This window comes from Talpa occidentalis, unplaced genomic scaffold, assembly GCF_014898055.3.
Source record: "Talpa occidentalis isolate TD23 unplaced genomic scaffold, MPIMG_talOcc4v2.1 talOcc4.3, whole genome shotgun sequence".
In the NCBI taxonomy this organism is placed as follows: Eukaryota; Metazoa; Chordata; class Mammalia; order Eulipotyphla; family Talpidae; genus Talpa; species Talpa occidentalis.
In genome coordinates, this window is record NW_023603184.1 from 110,144,065 (window position 1) to 110,156,736 (window position 12,672).

The 12,672-nt window shown below is 43.3% G+C and overlaps 1 protein-coding gene and 1 long non-coding RNA gene across 5 annotated transcripts in view; both read right to left on the reverse strand.

Annotated features, from left to right (window-relative positions):
* Window positions 1–2,143: 2,143 nt before the first annotated feature.
* The window catches only part of LOC119255996 (uncharacterized), a 113,898-nt gene continuing 103,369 nt past the window's right edge, over window positions 2,144–12,672 (reverse strand). For all 4 annotated transcript variants that reach the window (XR_008553600.1, XR_008553598.1, XR_008553599.1 and 1 more), the window contains exons 8-9: window positions 4,385–4,430; window positions 2,144–2,548 (exon numbers count right to left, since the gene is read on the reverse strand). This is a non-coding gene — a long non-coding RNA (uncharacterized LOC119255996). The remainder of the gene's footprint in view (window positions 2,549–4,384; window positions 4,431–12,672) is intronic.
* Window positions 6,688–7,843, reverse strand: NEUROD1 (neuronal differentiation 1). Its single transcript, XM_037523661.2, has one exon. The coding sequence runs from the start codon at window positions 7,841–7,843 to the stop codon at window positions 6,773–6,775; it is 1,071 nt and encodes a 356-aa protein (XP_037379558.1). The 3' UTR covers window positions 6,688–6,772.

Consider the following 12,672-nt stretch of genomic DNA (forward strand, 5'->3'; position numbering starts at 1 on the left):
TATAAAATTAATGCTTATCACTTTCAGGGGACTGAGACTCATTAGTGGTTCTCTCCAATCTCAACTGACCTGATTTGTAGAGTAGTAGTTAAAGCAACAGGCTTTGCCATCAGAGTTGATTCCCTTAAATGTCAATATTTACTGTGGATCTCTTAGAGTTTCTAAGCACCAGAGAAACAACAACAAATAAAAGAGTATTCTTGTGAAGCCCATATTCTATGGGAGATGTTAGATAGTTTTAAAATGAACTAAATAAATCACAAGATAACATCAGACAAATGCACGCTCTGTGAAGGAAGAAAGGCAATGTAACAGTGGTATATTAAAGGTAATCACTACTTTTAATGGAGATCTGAAAAGTGTCGTTAAGGAAGTGGCTTTTGAACTAGTCTGAATGAAGAAAGGAAACTGATAATTCAAGTATATAGAAAGCCCAGTTTCCTCCAGTTTGTCACCTGTAAAAGAGGCCACAGGACTGCTTAGATGATGAAATATACGAATGAATGAAAAGTACTTAACAATGACCTAGTAATGTGTGAGGCCATCTTTCTGGATGTCTGTCCTTAACACATCAAAGTCTAAAAAGCAGGATTTGCATTTAATCCCAAAAGCAAAGTAAGTGATCAAGTTACCTCATATATGTGAGACTGAATTTATTCTCTTGTCTTTAGATGTCATTTCACAAGAAGAACAATCTCTTTGTCATTTTTTTTTTAATGTTTGGTCTTCACTTTATAAAGATATATCCTGACAAAGAAAGCAGAGACAGGGCCTCCCCGGTGGCGCAGCGGTTGAGCGCTGGGTTGCGAAGCTGCCCGCAGCCTCTGCAGTGCTGGTTCGATCCCCGGCTGCTCCCCGGCCACCGGAGGAGTGTCCCACATGGTGCGCAGACCTCTCCTGCCGCCCGCTGCTCCCCTCAGCAGTGTGTTTCGTCAGTCTGCCTGTTCTGTTCCCTGCTCTGGCTCTGGTGAATTTTCTCACCCTTCCACGCTTCTGACTGTACCCAGTGCATGTATAAACAAACAAACAAATAAATAAATAAATAAATAAAACATGCCTCTATTAAAAAAAAAAAAAAGAAAAGAAAGCAGAGACAAATGTGATATAAAATGTTTTGCCCACCCTGTTCACATAGTGGCAGGGCTGATATCAGGACACTTACCTCCTCTGCCATCCCTAAAATATTCTCTGTTCTCATCAGACATCAGAATTTAGAGTGTTCCTCACTAGGACCATCACAGAGGCTGGCTTCTTGTTGCCTTGGCTCAAGTAGGCTCTGTGCTCCCTTATTTACTTGACTTTTTCCCCACATCCAAAGACCCCTTTTTATGGCCTGTCCCCCTTGCTACATTTAGGCTTGTAACACACACATCTCAGAGAGCTCTTGGGATTTTTTTCAGAAATGGAATTGAATGCTAAGGAACCCACTCTCCAATTTTTCTTCTCCACCATCTTCCTCTCAGCACAACCCTTTGCACTGATCACTAGCCATTATGGAAGAGGGACCTGGGGAACATGAGAAGGGTGGCGCTTTATCCAAAGTTCTCTGAAACAATCACTGAATCTTCCAGGCTTTGGGGTGAAACATTTGGATTTCATCTTCGAGGTCCTCCATGTCTACACACATCCTGCAAGCCTATTGTTTTCTTTTGCCATGTGAGCTGTGCCTGGCTGGCTTGGGAGACCACGAGGGAGTGGGTTCCACTTCCATGGCTGCTTTCTCTTTCTGGGGAAGCCAGAGAACTTTCTGCACTTTTTCCCAGATAGAGTAATTTTGGCACATTCACTAAAAGCCCACTTCTTGAGGTGGTACCTTGTGATCAATGCTTCTTCTATCACAGTCCTAATGACCAGTGCTTTAGTCACTGATCCCAGTTCAGTACCCATTCTCTCTTAATCAGTTAGTTCTTCTGCTTCATTTGGGGCCAGTTGACCTCCTGCCTCCCCCCACCCCACCTTCCCAGTTCCCATGGCTGTGTGCTAAGACTCTCAAATCCATCCTTTTGTATTACTCCATACCTCAGGATCTGTAAAGATGATTATTATCACTATCTACCCCTAAATTAACTGGACAAATAGCATAATAAGGTTTCAACGGCCAAATCTACATTTAATATATCTGAAGATTTAGTCCAGTATTAACATAATACTCTGCATTTTAAGGTCTTCAAAAATTAGCAATTTAAACAGAAGTCCCAGGAGGTTGCAGCCCTGTCTTGTTGATGCCACTGGTTTGGTTACACAGCTAATTCCATCAGAGCCAAGTGCTAGCGTGTGTGAAGAGAGTGCATGAGTCAATTGCCAGCACAGAATTCTTCCTGACATAGGAAGGCAGATGATCTCAACTTCTGAGTGCATACAGTGCAGATTTCTAGTTGAATGGTTCTTGACAATAGTGTCCTCTGAAACATAATGCCTGGCCAGAAGCCAATGATTATGCCACCATACAAATCACTGTGCATCTGAGGCCAGAATGCCTCCATGCAATGCCCCCAACAAGAGTGCTCAGTCCTGGTGTTCCACAAGATGTTGCATTGGCTCTTTTATTCTTTATCAGACCCCAGAATTACAGATTTTATTTAGATAATTTCAGGAAATAGTGGTGGTGCAGGAAGAGAAAAAGAGAAGAAATGAAATTTTAGTGTCATTCAAGAACAACTATACGTTCTTATGAGTCCCATTTTGACAAAACCCGCTTATGTTTTCAAGCCTAGTTTTATTAATTGTTTAATAGATATTTTCACTTTAAATCTCTGTTTAATTGTAGAACAAAAACAGCTTGGTTCAAACTGTTAGCTAATGAACCATATATCATTTTAGTAATTGCTAGCTTCTTTCAGAAACTCATTAATTTTGTAAGAATTATAGACTTTCAAATGTGAAAAACAAAGGGAGTATTTTAGGATTAATAAATTAGAACACATAGTTTGTTTCAAATGTTATTTTTCTATAACATATCATAAAGGTAAAATTAGAACATTCTTAAGATATTATAAACTTCCATTTTAAATTGCATTTAATTGTCTTTTGGGGGATTTAAAGTAGATTATATTGCATAAATACAATTGTTGAAATAAATGAAGTCTAAGTTACACAATGTTCAAAAGGAAATATGTACCAGTTAAAATATCAAGCCAAATTTCATCTCCAACAATGAAATTATCTGCTGATCTTAAACACCGGTCTTTACCTGGAAGTACCTTCAGAATATTTTCATTTTAAATAAGTAAATTTTAGCATCTTCTTTGATAAACAATTGCTCAAGACCAAGGAACACTCAGCTCTATATATTACTCATAACAAGTCATATGAAACAACACTAAAAAATATTTTTTTTCTAATGAAGCCAAATTTGCCAGTGTTTCTTCTTTATGCTTGCAATTAGTAAGACATTTTTTCTCTTACCTGCTAGATATAGGCATTAGTCAATCATAAAAATTGTAAGTCTCTTTTAAATATGGGTAGTATTCCAAAAGAAAAGAAAAAGATGATTGAAAAGATTCTTATGGTTTGAAAATGCCTTCCAAATATTCATTAAACATTTAAGTGAGTAAATTTGTAGAATATGTTTCTGACATTGGCACTGGTTCTGTGGTATTTCTCTGATCAGATGGAAGTGCTGTGTGTTATGCAGAGTGCATTCAGTTCATTCATGCATAAACAATATCATTTTCATAAATTAAAACCTCCCCTGCAGAAGGAACATCTGTGCCTGCCTTTGAATAAAAGATGGTGGCATGTGAGTTACTCCTTGACTGACTGAAAGAATCCTTGTGTTTTAGAATGAATATAGGCAAAAATGAAAAATATCTAACTTGCAGTCTTCATTTCTACCTTACATAAAATATCCACAGTATAGGTTTCCCTGCTTGTTGTTTTAAAGGCTAGAATTCTTATAATATCACAGTTTTATTATCTCTCCTGTCCACTACAGCAACAGTTTTTTGTTTGCCTGGATAGATATAATTTTAATTACAGGAGAAATTGAGCTGTTGTATTGACCATACCAGATATGAATACTCACTTCATGATGTGCGGGAGAAGACAGGCAGTGTTCAGATATCATGTCAGCATTATATCTCTTAAAGTAAGAACAGTGAGAACAGTCCAGGATGTAGGAAGCAACAGCTTGATTCTAAAATAACAACTCTGATTCACTTGGAATGATATTATTGCATTTTGGATAAAGTTTGGACTAACTTAAAAGTATTTCTGTCATGTGATGACGGCTGATGGAAAACATGCTAAAATGATATATTTAAAATTGCACTCAAACATTGTTTTAATGTTGAAATATTCCTTACTGCTACTGTCACAGCTTGACGTTGCCCCATTGGCAATGTTATTAGTATGGCTAATTGTTCCCATCCATTAGATTACTCACATTTTTCTGGAGCAGCTTGCTAAATGAGGTCAGCTTTCTGGAACCCCTAAATCACCAATGAGAAGGAGATTAAAGGAACAAGCTTGGGAAAAGGGTAGTCATCCAATGTGGCATCCAAATCAGAGGAGGAACAATGGAGTTACTAATGACAGTAATCAGAGCACCACAGTAGAGCCAGGGCACAAGTGCCAAAACGTTATTCCCTAGGAATCACTCCTGTCAGTCAATATATCTAGAGGAAGAGTAATGCCAAACTTATTTTAGTGGACTTAACAATGGACAGAATCATCTATAAGTTTTTCCAGTGAGTTCTGTCTATGATAAAACATAATAGTGCTCCAAAGGGAGAGGAGAATTAGTTATACGTTTCTAAAATATATTTTAGTGCAAATAATATGTTTTTGAGTACAAATAATTCATTACTGTCTTTTCCTAGAAAATTTATTGAAATCATCACAAGACATTTATGGAACAATTATAAAACGTCACTTCTTGTACTCTCTAAATTAATTAAGCCATTTCCCCCTGGAATTTTCTAAAGGTATATAACTTTCTCTTTGGAATAGTACTTGCTTGTAATATAGAGAACATTTCAGTTCAGGAAAATGTACAAATTTCAAATAGAACAAAGAACCAAGAAAGTGGTAACATTTTTATATGTTTTTAAATGTGTAAACAAACTAAGCTAGGGTATTTGAGTCTTGCTTGTTAATAATTAACTAAATCTCTTCTCCTAAAAAAAAAAAAAAAAAAAAAAACCTCACAAAGTCATTTTAAAAAATAGAAGCCAAAGGGCTGAAGGTGAAAACACTTAAAACAAAAATTTAAAAAAAATACAAGTGTTTGTTGTGGCTCATTCCAGCCTCAAATTTAAGAAATAAAATATTAGTGATATCCTTTTATTATCTCCAAAAAGCTGGTGGTTCCCTAAGCAAGATAAAGAGAGTAGAGAGCACAGTAAAGCAAAATTCTGTGTTTTATTAGATTCTGCAAATAGGGTTAGTATTTTTTCAACCCAGGAATTCAGCAAATATTTTGCCCAGAAATTACTAATATTTCAAAAAATTACTTTAAAAAGAAATTCAACAATTGCTCAGATTTTCATGACTATTTTATTGCAACTGGATGAGTGTTTTCTAAATTGTGCATTACACCATAATATACAGGATTACAAACAAGATTACAGTACAGATCGATTCCAGTGGTACCAGCATCACATCTCAAACAGCACTTATTCTGGACTGCATTTTACATGCAATAGCTATTGTTCTAATTATGAATTAAATGGTTTGAATTTATTTAAGCTACCGTACTAATTGACTACAATAGGTATAAATCCCCACATTAACAACCTGATTAGATTTAGGCTCAGATTCATTACATGAATATATGACAGACCACCATTTGTGTGACTATGTATAAAATCATGCATTTATATTTTCTGGAAACATCAATAGCTTCAGATTCTCTGTGAAATCATGGAATGCAAGGAAGTAAAAGACTAAAAAGAAACAGTGCAAATTGTATGTGATAGTCAAGCAGCTTTTGATTTAAAGAAGGGTATGTTGGCATTTGTTTATAATATGTATGTACAAGCTTGTGCAAGTAATGTATTGAATTGATATGTTTTGATAGGGAATACATCTCTTTTTTTCATCCTCTTGAGAGTTATGGATCTGGTTTTCATTTTAAGGAGAGGGAAAGCCTTTAAAGTGAAATGAATTACTCAAATTGTGCAATTTGTTTTACATTTAGAGAGGAAAGAAGTGCTAAGGCAACACAATAACTTTCTAAGCACTTTTCTGCTGGTTTAAATTAGTTAAATTATTTTGTATAAATTAGATATAATTCTACTTTTCTGATATGTATAAAAATTGATGAAGCTGCATGGTTTTAAAATAGGAAATCCACATTATAAAAAGTCATTAGAAATTCTGTACAAAATCACAACAAAATAATTCAGCATGGGAAAGGTAACAAGTAGTAAAATGCTGGTTGAAAAATATATATTTATATATATTTTTAATTGGCCCATTACTAGTTTAAAAATTGCATAGATCCTAATTATTGCTTGTGATTTTGTTATCCCGATCAGATAATTAATATGATCTGAATACAGCTACACCAAATTTGTGGTGCTTTTTTTTTTTTTAACTTTACTGTATTGTTTTTAAAATAGAAGAGCTATAGAAAATAACACATAAGGTGAACAGGAACTTTGATCCCCTGTTTCTTCCAAAGGCAGTAACAACAATAAATACATATATCACTTGAAGCTTGGAGTATTTGCACTTTGCAGCAGTAGTACCCAAAGGGCTGCCTTTTGTAAACACGACAGTCACTGTAAGCACAGTGGGTTTGTTTCCCGGGGATAGTGAAACTGACGTGCTAATCGTGAAAGATGGCATTGAGCTGGGCACTCATGACTCGCTCATGATGTGAATGGCTATCAAAGGACATAATATTGTCTATAGGGATCTCGCAGCGAGGGGCAGCAGCGCCCGAGAAGATTGATCCGTGGCTTTGGGCCCCTGCCAGGGTCGCTGCAGGATAGTGCATGGTAAAGGCATAATTTTTCTCAAAGTCGGCGGACGGTTCGTGTTTGAAAGAGAAGTTGCCATTGATGCTGAGCGGCGGACTGAGGGGTCCATCAAAGGAAGGGCTGGTGCAATCAGTCAGGGGGCTTTCAAAGAAGGGCTCCAGCGCAGCGCTGTAGGCGTGTGGCGGAGGCTTGACATGGAAGACGTGGGAGCTGTCCATGGTACCATAGGGCGGGCTGGGCAGCCCCGGCGACTGGTAGGAGTAGGGGTGCACAGGGAAGGAAGCGCTGGCGGTCGGCAGGTGCGGGGGCATGTCCTGATTCTGTTCAGGCAGAAAAGTCCGAGGATTGAGCTGCAGACAGCCCGCAACCAGATTGGTGGTGGGCTGAGATAAGCCCTTGCAGAGCGTCTGTACGAAGGAGACCAGATCAGGGCTTTTACCAGAACGGAGAATCTCCGACAGAGCCCAGATGTAGTTCTTGGCCAAGCGCAGCGTCTCGATTTTTGACAGCTTCTGTGTCTTTGAATAGCAGGGCACCACCTTGCGCAGGTTGTCCAGCGCCGCGTTCAGCCCGTGCATGCGATTCCGCTCCCGGGCGTTGGCCTTCATGCGCCTCAGCTTAAAGCGCTCCAGGCGCGCCTTGGTCATCTTCTTCTTCTTGGGACCGCGTCTCTTGGGCTTTTGATCGTCCTCCTCTTCCTCCTCTTCTTCTTCCTCCTCCAAGTCCTCATCTTCCTCCTCTTCTTCTCCCGCGTTCCTCAGCGAGTCCTCTTCTGCGTTCATGGCTTCGAGGTCGTCTTCCTTCTTGTCTGCCTCGTGCTCCTCGTCCTGAGAACTGAGACACTCATCTGTCCAGCTTGGAGGACCCTGGGACTGAGGCTCGCCCATCAGCCCGCTCTCGCTGTAGGATTTGGTCATGTTTCTGTTCCCTACATTCGACAGGGGAGAAAGGGAAGCAGAAAGAAAAGGAGAAAACGCCACATCCAGAACTACATGCGCTTTCATCTCCCACTCTCTAGCCCTGCAGAAGCGCGCGTGTAGAGAAGTACCAGCTTTTTGGAAAGTGGATGCCCCGAAAGAAAAGTTAAATGCAGTGTTTTATAATGGTGTGTGTGAGCCCCGCTGGCACGGAGGAGACAGAAAGGGCTGGGGCGAAGGAGAGAGTGAATGTGTGTATCTCTGCATTCATGTATGTATGTATGTAAGTTTTCTAGTGAGTCACTTGAGTGTGTTTACAGTGATCGCCCAGCAGGATAACATGTGTAAAAATCAGTGTACATTTTGGCGACGGCATGTTTATCCGCATGTAAATCAAAGTCACTCACAACGCCACAAAAACTATGAGTTAAAAAATCAAAATTCTGTTCCCACGTCTGTGTCCTCCTGGCTTCTTGGTACTTAGCGATTTAAGTGGAAGAGACATTATGTAATTTACTAACTCTGCTGTGATTTTTAAGAAGATTATACTGAAGCACGATTGAAGAGCAAATCCATGAAGGAGGAAAAGTATCTTCTAGCAAATTATTTCAGCATCAACGAAACATTTGGCAAGAAAAGTGAGCAGAGATCTTCCACTTCACCCTCACCTTTCTTTACTCGCTTCCCACCCCCTGGCCCTCTGCTGAATTTCCACGTTGCATAAAAGCCCTCGCTGCGTGGCCAGGACTGGGGCGCGGCGCAGAGCGCTCTCCCACGCGCCTGGGATCAGGTGCGGAAGGCTCCTGTCTAATAAACAGCCCATTGAAAGGGCCGCCCGTTCTTTATTGGGGCTTTTCAAAGTTCGCCTCAAATCCCCCTTTAAAAGATTGAGTAATTATAATGGTCAACGATTGGCAATGGCGAAGTTGCCGCTTCTAGTAAGTAAAATAATAAGCCTTCAGTAAAACAACTGAGTTTTTAGTTCCTACAGTGGCTTGGGAGGACTTGGCCGACTCTGGAGCAGTAACAGGTAGCAGGAGTAAGTCCTCCCTTACTCTAAATCCCCTCCCTCCTTAACGAGACTAGCTCTAAACTAGAGTTAATTTCCAGCGTGTGTATACTGCAATTACCAGGGTCCTTTTCATTCACTGAAAAAAATAACTTGGCACTCTGAATGTGCATAAGATACATGTACATAAAATAAATGTTGGTTACACAGGCTACCCCTACTCCCCAACACACACGCACCTCTTTACTGAAAGAAGTGAGAAAGTGAAGTATTTGCTTTCGCGACTTTGAAATTACCACTATAAAATAATGTTACTTTGAATTATAAAAAAATCAATCCAAAGATGTTCCTATACTTCCCCAAGTTAATAATAATAAAAAAATACATTTAAAAAACTGCAGTGAAAACTTGAGTGGCGGGAGTCAATAGATGTGCGTACTTGCCTGCAATTATGGGGAGAAATGCCTGTCTCCACAGACACACACGCTCACAACGCACTCATACAGGATACGTTGGCAATTCGGGTCTTCAATTAACTGCTTTTATTTCTGAGCAAAAAATAAAAGAACTGTAATTACCTGTAGCTGTTAATATGTCCTGTACAGTGATGGTCTCATAACCCTGGGGTCTCCGGACGCCGTGCCTTTCTGCGTGGGGCGAATTCCTCGTGTCCGAGAGGCGCGGGCGCTCAGGTTATATAGCCGAGTTGGGGATGCTGAGCGCGGGCGGGGCGCGGAGCGGAGAGGCAAGCAGGTCCCCACACCCCGCGTCTGCGCAGGCGTCTAGGCGGTGCTCTCCCTTCAAACTCCCCCCTCCAGCCCCCACAGCCCCCGCCCCTTCAGCCTAGCTCCTCTCCCACCCTTCTCCGACTCCTGCTCCCCTATCCCCCACCCCTACCTCCGCCCCTTCTTCTTCCTCCCCGGCATGCGCCATATGGTCTTCCCGGTCCAGCCAAGAGCCGGGAACCACGTGACCTGCCCATTTGTATGCCGCGGAGCGCTCCATTCCGGCCCCTTTGTGGCCAGAAGAAAGTGGCCCATCTGTCGCCAGTTAGAGACTATGCGGACCTGTTTTTACCCGCAGGAGAGATTAACCCTTTCAGGCGGCAGAAGGGGAGAGGGGGTAGCGGGGGAGGGGAAAAGGATTTGAGAGAAAGGAGCGGGAAAGCTAACATTGCCCGGGTTCAGATTAGAGAATTGCTGGCATTAGGGCGGGCAATGGTGTAAAGGTGAAAGAGGCGGAAACGGGGAGACTGAGATGCGCAATGAAGCGTCCAGGCACCTTTCGATCCCTCCCGGACGCCAGGACGACCTGCTCTCTCTGCGTGTGGATCTCTTGATTTCTCCCCATTGGCAGACGTTCTGCTCATTGGCGCCAAAGGGTGACTTTTCATCATCTCCACCGGCCCCTTAAACAGATACTTACACCATATAAAAAGCGCTTCATCTGTAAATACAGCATTGAAACTAGTCCTCTAGCCTCCCAACTGGATCGCCCATTCCCAGTTTTTCCAGTATAGAAACTTTGTGTCTCTCACTCCACCCTGCACACAACCCCAAATTTACCCCTAATCCCCTAAACTCAGCCTCGGTGAGTTTTAACCCTCAGCTACCGCTGACCTTAGCCACCCCCACTTCCTTTTTCCTCTGCCCTCCCTTACCCACCCTAGGTCCTTGTGCTCAGAGAGAGCTAGTAGGTGGCTGCAGTGACCTTGGACCTCTCTTGTTTGAAATCTAACTTTTTAACCAAGCCCATTTGGTTGTTGCAAAGGGATCGCACACCCAGATACCCTTGATCCCTCCAAAGGCCACCTTGCCCTTTCAGTCTTCAGTCTTGAGCCTGTAAATAAGTACGTGGTTCAGATAAATCTTCTCAAAGGATGCAACAGGCCCAGGACTCGTGCCACATGGATCTTTTCTGTCCTCTTTCTAGAAAGGGCATTAGCTCAACTCTGGGAAGAGTCAATGCCCCAAACCCCAACAGAAATCAAAAACTGATCTGACACAACCTCCACCAAGCCAAGCAAAGACTACAGAGCTCCCCAACTAACTCTGATGGAGCCATGTTTGTATTTAAATGTGAGTTCTTTATTTGCTGTTCCCTGCTGCAGCACATTCCAAATTGATAACATTTTTTAAATGCTGGTCAGATCCCTTCCCTCTCACCCTTTCTCTGCCAGCTTTACTTCTAAGCCTCCATTAACTAACTCCTCAGAACTTAGCCCCTTGCAATGAGTGCCTCAAACCTGAATTGCTTATTTAAAGCCAATTGCTCTAAAAGCCCCTTGAGTTTGCAAACACTGTCAGGGTTGAGAGGCTGGAGCTGGAGGGCCAGGGCAGGGGACATACTGCGGCGAGGAGAAGAGGGTCCTAACTGGATCTCTATGTCTGGAAAGCTGGCATATGCATTCTACCGCTTCCAGGGGAAATCTGAAAGGGGAGGTATGCGGTGTGAGATGTCCCCTTGCCTAAAGCTCTGCTGGGTTCCCGTGCAGAAGTAGGGAACAGAGGAGGATAGAATAATTCACCTAGACTCAGAACCATCTGTCTTACTCCTGCACCTTCTGTATCTTAAGTGAGATGATAAATTCGAGGAGCATCGGGATGACAACCTTTGGAGGCTAGATCACAACTTTGGAGGTTCGAAAATACTTGCAGCAGAACCAGATCAAGTGCTGCCATTGTCCCGGGAGTTGCCCAGAAAAGCTAACCCACTGTGCCCTAGGTATGTGCACCGCCTGCCTTGGATTTCATTTCTCAGTTTAGGGGAAAAACATTGAGAGTGGAGTGAGAGGGCTCTAGCTGCTCGGAAGTACCGGGTCCACTAGGGGTTCCCCTCTCCCCTGGGAAGCAGACATTTCCCGTTTGTTACATCCTGTGGAATACAGGTTCTTCTTGGAACCAGAAATTCCTGGGCAAAGAAGGAAACCGGGGAGTTTCGTCAGCCCAGACTCAAATGTGCTAAGTGCCAGATATTATTAAATTCATCCCCCCCATAAATTTATCCCTCACCCCACTGCCTATTGTTCGCCGGGCTGGGGAATTTGTACAAAGAAAGGGGCACTCCAGGATGTTCCAGAGACCCACTGAGGTTCGGTCTCGCCGCGGTTCTCATTGTGCTTCCCAGCCCGCAGCGCTCAGGTGCGGGCTACCCCTCAGCTGCCCACATGGCAACACTCAGCTAGTGCCCTCAGGATTCCCAGGAGGTCGCTGCCTGAAGGTTAGACCCAGGCGGGAGAATCTTAGACGAAGCCTGGATTGAGGTGTTTTTTCTGTTGGGAGCGGGAGGGTGGAGAAATCAGGGTCGGAGGACAGCGGCTACCCAAACGCTAGGAGAGGAGGGAGCTCGAGGTGCGTCTCGGTCCAGCACAGAGAACAGTGCCCACCGCCTCGCTCCTTCTTATTCTCTTCTTCCTTTTTGGGCTTCGTTCCGACGGTTGCATACTTTTCCTCTCTCAATTCCCTAAAAGCTACCCTTTCCTCCTGCCCCCACTGCTGCTGAGCGGCGCTCCCTCCTCAGCTCGCGTCCCCACTGAGCGCTGCAGGCTGCTGAGCGGCACGCGAACCGCACGCGCGGGCAACAAAAGCCGCTTTCATGACTCACTGCCCTCGAGCAATGCCCCAAATCTGTCGCCCCGCGGGTCCCCGCTCCGAGTGCGCGGCGCCGGTCCGGCGGTCCCGGCCGTTACAGCAGCAGGCGGAGAGCCGGCGGGAAGTGTAGCGGGAGGCAGCGTGTGGCCGGGGGTGGGGAGTGGGGAGCGTGACCTGGGCGGGGAGAATAGGGTGGCGGGAGGGGGGAGGGATGGAGGCGTGTGGTCGGG